Source organism: Xenopus laevis, chromosome 1L (assembly GCF_017654675.1).
Source record: "Xenopus laevis strain J_2021 chromosome 1L, Xenopus_laevis_v10.1, whole genome shotgun sequence".
NCBI classification, from domain to species: Eukaryota; Metazoa; Chordata; class Amphibia; order Anura; family Pipidae; genus Xenopus; species Xenopus laevis.
In genome coordinates, this window is record NC_054371.1 from 161,441,250 (window position 1) to 161,449,048 (window position 7,799).

Consider the following 7,799-nt stretch of genomic DNA (forward strand, 5'->3'; position numbering starts at 1 on the left):
AAAAAAGTCAGAAACACCCTTAAAGGTGAACTAAACCCTAAAAATGAATGGAGCTAAAAATGCCACGTTTTATATACTGAACTTGTTGCATCAGACTAAAGTTTCAGCTTCTCAATAGCAGCAATGATCCAGGACTTCAAACTTGTTACAGGGGGTCACCATCTTGGAAAGTGTCTGCAACACTTGCATGCTCAGTGGGCTCTGAGCAGCTGTTGAGAAGCTAAGCTTAGGGGTTTTGCGCTAATTATCAAGCAGAAAATGAGGTTGGCCTGTAATATAAGCTGATGCTACAGGGCTGATTATTAAATTCTGGTTCTAGTTGCTCTGGTTTGTGTTCTGCCATGTAGTAATTATCTGAATTAATTACTTATCAGCCTTATATTGTGACATTTATATTCTATGTGTACTGTATATTTTGAGTCTGTCTGTAAGCTCGGTAACTGACAGCACCATGGAGCATGTGCATGCAGAAAAGAAGATGGGGAGCTACTGGGACATCTTTGGAGACACAGATCTTTACTGCTAAAGGGCTGTGGTTGCTATGGGCTGGTACAGATGCCCAAAACAACATTTCTAACCTACTTCTTTAGTTTTTCTTTCATTGTCCTTGATGACTAGATGCAAACACAGGTCAAAACCTGGAAGTGGCGAGCGTGCATTGAGAGAGAATTGGCGTGCGAGGAACAAGGCCATGCTCCAACTACAGGTACCCTCACAGATATACTGTATATGAAGCCCCAAGTTTTCATAAATGTAGCATTGTATTCTGTGAGAAAGCAGTCAATGTTTATTGGCCATTATTCACCTGGGTTTATCATTTGGGTTATTCAAAGAGCAAGGAATAATTAGGATTTAGCTATTATCAGTTCACCTGCATTTATTATATATATATTAATTGTTTTTTTTTTAATGGGAATTCTTTTATTCAACAGTGTGAACCAGGTGTTCTGAGTAAACATTTTTCTTAATTAAGACAGGAATAGATAACACTAAAATTCCCCATGGTAAAGTCATACATTTGTGAACACATTATTTATTTAATTTACTCCTGTGTGTTAATTTAGGTTTTGATTTCTAATTTCTAGTGCACAGCAGCACCTATAAATATCAGTATATCAGTAATTATGATCTTACAGATGGTAGAAGCATGGACCCTCTTTATCTTGAGTAATCTTATCAAAATGGACAGGTATTGTATGGAAATGATAATAATTGATCAAAATATTTGATTCATAATATAATCAATAAATACATGGCTGTAATTATTTAAAAAAGAAAACAAACTTAAAAAACAAACTAATTTTTGGATGTTCCTTAAAGTTAGGTAGTAAAGTTTTTATTTGTACCACTATTAAAGGGCCAATTTACTAATGCTGGAGCCTCCAGGCTACTATTATCACGCGAGTTCCAAAACTCACGCATGATTTCGTCACCTGAATACATTGTCTTACTGCCTATCTCATGTTGAGGACTATCTGGAAGATACCCTTGACTTCTTCAATTGGGTCTTCATTTTTTCTTTTATATAGTTTTTTTTTTAAAATATTTGCCTTTTTTTTAACTATTTCCAACTCTTAAAAGGGGTTCACTGACTCCATTGAATATACAAATGCTCTGTAAGGCTACAAATGTATTGTTATGGTTACTTTTTATTACTCTGTCCAATCATATTCATCTATTACTCCTATTCATATTCCAGTCTCTTATTCAAATCATTCAGATGAGCTTATTCAGCACCTTTTAAGTTTATTGTTAACCTAATTATAATAAATGTATTTCTTGACATTCATGCACCCCATCTCTTTTGTATATTTTAGATGGCACTCCTACTCTGAGGTGGCAGCAGCAGGACTATAATTTGCAAGATGCATATGTTTGTCCAAAGCTATTTGCTCAATATATCTTATTCTTGCTTTGTATGAATTTTATAAAACCTTTTTTCCAATTGTTTCTATATTATATACTAAATTTTTCTGCACCCCCTATTGTGTGTTTCTTCAGACAAGTTATTAACTCTTATGAAATCATTCATTGAAATGGCTGCTCTCATTTAGGTTGCCACATCTACAGTATATGTGTTCTTTGGTTTGCCACAGCTCTTGTTTTGCTCTGGTACTACAGTCCTTTAGTACTTCAATGCTAGACGTTTTATATCCATAGGGCAGCTTGTCTCTGGGTCTCACTGAACTTTACACTCACTGATTCAGGGCTTCTTTATTGTTGGTCTGACTTTTAAGAAGAGGATACTTGAAGCTATCAACCAGTTATCAAACAACTCTCACCACTATGAAAGGCTTTAATTCACCAGTATTTCAGCATTTCTATCAAACAACCATCTGCAATAGTCAATCACAGATGCAGCCAGAGATGTGGTGAGTTTGCACAGCTCATTACTTTTACTTGAAAAATATGTATATTTGCTATTGCATTTTTCAACAGCAGGCAAATAATGGAAATATTATATACAATGTGCGAGAAGAAAGGTTGTATTTCCTTTTTATTCTTTGTCACTTGATACAGCAATATCTATTGGCACCAGCAAATGGCTAATATTATTAGAACTTTGGAGTGGCTTTTACAGCTCAGGGTGCCAAGACTATCTTCTATTTTTTTGCATTGCCAGAGTTCTGTTAATTTAACAGGTTGGATGCTTTCCTTTCTTTCTTGTGCTTTTGTTTTTAATTCTTGTACAAGTTCTGCCCACATGACATGCTACCCATATTAGCTCCATATTGACTGAACAGTTGCATTTTAGAAAAAGGCATTCAGCCTACCTCATATGCAGGCTTACAAAGACCTTTTTATGTAGTACAAAGTTATAAGAGAATCCAAGACATTTCCATCACCTATACCCCACACAAACACAAATTCTTTTCATACATTTTTCTTTTAGTGTTTTTGCCTAGCACTCAGTCTCAAATCTAGTCCAAAGTCTGGAAATTTGCCAAAATCTCTCATTTTAACTTTCTTGTAAAGTACTCATTGTGCAGAAATGCTCCTTTTGTTACTCCGTTCATTGTAGAACTGTTATCTTCCCTTTAGAAATAACCTCCTGAACAATTACATTTTTGCTACAGTCGACAATTTGAAACACTTTAACTGAATACCAATCTGTATAAAAATATATTCCCAAATTTTTTTGCAGTTTACTTAATATTTTTTAAAATGGAATTTGTAAATAAAACAATAGTAACAGAATTCATTCTTTTAGGATTTTCTGGTATTGAAAACCAAAAAATACATTTGTTTGTTACATTTTTATTGATCTATATTCTTACTGTAATGGGGAACATAGTTATCATTGCCATTGTCTACAGTAATTCTCATCTCCATACACCTATGTATTTCTTTTTAATGAATTTGTCATTGTTGGAGATACTCTATACATCTAATATCATTCCCAGGATGCTATTTAATATCATCACACAGAATCAAGCTATATCCTTCACTTGGTGCATTATACAGCTTTACTTCTTTGGATCTCTGGGTTCTACTGAATGCATCCTCTTGGGGGTTATGGCATATGACCGGTATATAGCCATTTGCTATCCCCTTCACTATTTTTTACTTATGAATAATAAAGCAAGTCTACTGTTGTCATTTTCTTCATGGACTGTAGGTTTTATAGCAACATTTGGGGCAATTATTTTGGTTTCTCAACTCTGGTTCTGTGGTCCTAATGAGATTAAACATTTCTATTGTGATCTTAGGCCAGTTCTGCAACTCTCTTGCAAAAACCCATTTATAATGGAAACGGTTTCAGTGATTTTGGCTTCAATAATCCTTTTAGGCACCTGTCTCTTTACTCTTGTATCCTATATACATATTATTTTAACTATATTAAAAATTCCCTCTTTTGAAGGTAGGCAAAGAGCTTTTTCAACATGTGGAGCACATCTCACTGTAGTGATCATTTTTTATGGGGCTATGATATTTATGTATGTCACTCCAGTTTCAGTCAATAGTTTCAATTTGAATAAAGTCCTAGCATTGTTATACACAGTCATGACTCCATTTATAAATCCTTTTATCTACACATTAAGGAATAAAGAAGTTAGGCAAGCTCTTCAAAAGTCGACACTGAGGTTGAAGATGTATTTGATATGTGTTAAGTAGCAAATTGCAATTTTTTTAATAAACAAACATTAATATGAATCTTTTTTTCTATTGTGTACATTAAAAAGTACTGTAATGAAACCATCAGGAGCCAAAGAGAAAATACACTGGTTTAATGGGGTTGTTCACCTTTAAATTAACTTTTAGTATGATGTAGACATTGATATTCTCAGACAATTTACAATTGGTTTTCACACACACATATATATATATATATATTTACACATATACACACCTTAATATTCAAATATATACGTATATATATATATATATATATATATATATATATATATATATATATATATATATAATCCAATCAAGAAAAACCAGCACCAAGGGACTTTAAATATGAAAAAAAGTTGTATCCAAAACATATGTATCACCGTATATATATATATATATATATATATATATATATATATATATATATATATATATATATACATATACATATATATATATATATATATATACACATGCCGATGGCCCACCTATAGATGCACACATATATGTTGCTTGGTAGACTCAATTGTATTATGGAGCTTAAACATTAATTGAGCATTCATTCTGAAGGCATTAGAATCCCCCTGCAGGGTGTGGGCCATGGTGCTAGCATGTATTAAAACATGTGATTATTACATATGCCTCAGTCAGGGCCCTAAGATACTGGTTCTGGCAGAGCACCATGCCCAACCCCAGAGCCTCAGCAATGGATAGTAATTATACTGCACATTTGACTAGAATAAGCAATTATTACCTGGCCCTCCATTCACGCAGGCAGTGATCTGTAATACAAGGCTGCTGAATCTGGCAAAATTTACATTCAACAGCCCCAAATGTACTACATACCTGTGGTTATTGTTAACCCAGCAATCCTTCTGACAGATGGGCTTCAGAAAACTCCTGTTGTGTTTATCTCTACCATAGGGAGAAAACATTGCCAAGTACAGTAATAAATTACATTCCCTGCTTAATTGATTAAGCCATACCTTATCCCAGGAGCAAAGCAATGGCATAATAAGACATTCACATGTAAGTATCCATGTCAGTACTCATCGGTATTGAACCCCAATGTACCCCAGATACAATCACAACACCATGTAATGCATAGTTTAGGTTAGCTGTTGTTTAGAGCAAGCCTATATCAGAACCTAGCAGCCACCCAGCCCAGTGATCTACATCCATTAGGGCTACTTATTCCAGGTGAGCAATAACTAGAACATATACTGCAGAGTAAACTAGGAGCACACACAAACAAAAACTTTTGTATAATAACATTATAACTTTATTTATGAACTGGAGATTAGGTAGTAAGTAATATTTTCATAAAAATAAACTATACACTATACTACACACTATCGGGGGAATGTTATTGTTGCAAAGAGCAAAACAATTTGTACCAATAAGACTAAAAATCCACATCTCGCAATGCAATATTGTTCCTTAAACTGCTATTGCATTGCAAATTATAATTGCGCATTATGAATTTTAATTGTGCACTCTTAAGAAGTGCTTGAAGGTGTCATAATCTTTTGGAGCAACATAACCACTTTTTTAGTAAGAAGTTTTATTACATTGACTGCGCATTGGCGCAAACTATAAAATTCGCAATTGGTCTTCCATTGTTGGAAGTGGTCGCTAAACAGTTTCCAGGTTTTCAAACGCTATATTAAATTCGCGCAAAGGCATAACTTTTCGCATTGCAATAGTTTTTCTATTACCGACTTTTGTTACATTACCCCGTATTAGTTATTCCCAAAATTGATTTTGAATACCGTATATACTCGAGTATAAGCCGACCCGAGTATAAGCCGAGGTACCTAACTTTACCTACGAAAACTGGGAAAACTTATTGACTCTAGTATAAGCCTAGACAAAACTACAGCCCTGTCTCCCAGCAGCGCACATTCTGCCAAAGCGACCCCCCCAGCTATCAACCAGACTTCTTTGCAAAGTTGATGGTGACAGAGAATTGCCAAACGGATTACTGTGTGCATTGTCCCACTACCATGTGCAGAGGGTGCTGTTTGATATTGCCATCACTGTTAATCTTTCATATACCGGTAACCAACAGAGGGCGCTGTGTGATATTGCAGTCACTGTTATTCTTTCATATAACCAACAGAGGGCGCTGTGTGATATTGCAGTCACTGTTAATCTTTCATATAACCAACAGAGGGCACTGTGTGATATTGCAGTCACTGTTATTCTTTCATATAACCAACAGAGGGCGCTGTGTGATATTGCAGTCACTGTTATTCTTTAATATAACCAACAGAGGGCACACTGTTATTCTTTCATACAACCAAAAGATGGCGCTGTGTGATATTGCAGTCACTGTTAATCTTTCATATAACCAACAGAGGGCGCACTGTTATTCTTTCATACAACCAACAGATGGCACTTTGTGATATTGCAGTAACTGTTATTCTTTCGTATAACCAACAGATGGCGCTGTGTGATATTGCAGTCACTGTTATTCTTTCATATAACCAACAGAGGGCGCACTGTTATTCTTTCATATAACCAACAGAGGGCAATGTGGGATATTGCAGTCTCTCCCCAAGTGTACTCTTGGTATAGGAATGATTAAAAGTGACTGCAATCTCAGCTACTCGGGTCGGGTACCGCTGACCCGAGTATAAGCCGAGGAAGACTTTTTCAGCACATTTTGGATGCTGAAAAACTCGGCTTATACTCGGGTATATACGGTATACTGAATTAAGATTTTCACCCTCTTTGTGCTCCATTATATCTTTTGGTAAGGATTGGCGAAACTCTTTCCACATGGGGATATACCTTAGTAATATTCTGGTTTACCATTTAAATATATCTCAGTAATTTTGTAAATGTAAGCCTGAAATTTGTTCCATCTTCCAACATACGAAAAGTAATATACAAACACAGTGCATTTTTATCCCCAGAATTCCAGTGTGATTGTGGATACACAGGTAGTAGCCACTACCGTTGCATACTTTTTGACATTCTGCATTAAAATTGTATTAGGGTGTAATACTTGTAGGAATAATGGATAATAATACACTTGCAATACTGTCATATGTAATAAAGTATAATTATTGGTTACTAATTGTATCTTTATTGTCCAGCCCATTCTTCTCTTTTCTTTTGTAAACTTTTAATTTTTATTTCTGAAATTGAATTTTTTTTTAAATATTATTAATAAAGAATTTAAAATTTACATGACAAAGTATTTTAATTTGGTGTAGATTACTACAGTACATAACTTTGGCTTAAATGGTTTTTAAAGATGCCCCTTAGTAAATCACTGTTTTTTTCTGGGCTTGAGCTCCTTTTCATTAAAAAAATTAATCGCCAGGGTGAAAAAACAGATTGCTTCTTTATTACCGTATTATGAGTCATCCCCAGCTCGGTTATGTTCATGCACGATAGATAGAAATTTCTGCACATGTATCCAGCTATATTCATACAGTAGCTCATCTTTTAAGAAAATCAAGTTAACATTCTTCTTGGCTGAACATATTTCCCAAAAAAAGAAGTCAAGTTCTTTTTCTCTAATTTATTACATTTACTTTGCTAATGTTGCTTTGGGACTAAGATAATTTTTTATGAGCAGTACAGAAAATAATTACTAAAATGATGGGAAGGCTGATTTTTCAAAAAAAAACAAACCACAGTTTTCAAATTAAAAAAAATCTTGAACA

At 34.5% G+C, this 7,799-nt stretch overlaps 1 protein-coding gene across 1 annotated transcript; it reads left to right on the forward strand.

Moving 5' to 3' along the window:
- Positions 1–3,165: 3,165 nt before the first annotated feature.
- On the forward strand, positions 3,166–4,116 carry LOC108695658 (olfactory receptor 6F1). The gene has a single exon (XM_018224506.1). The coding sequence runs from the start codon at positions 3,166–3,168 to the stop codon at positions 4,114–4,116; it is 951 nt and encodes a 316-aa protein (XP_018079995.1).
- Positions 4,117–7,799: the final 3,683 nt, after the last annotated feature.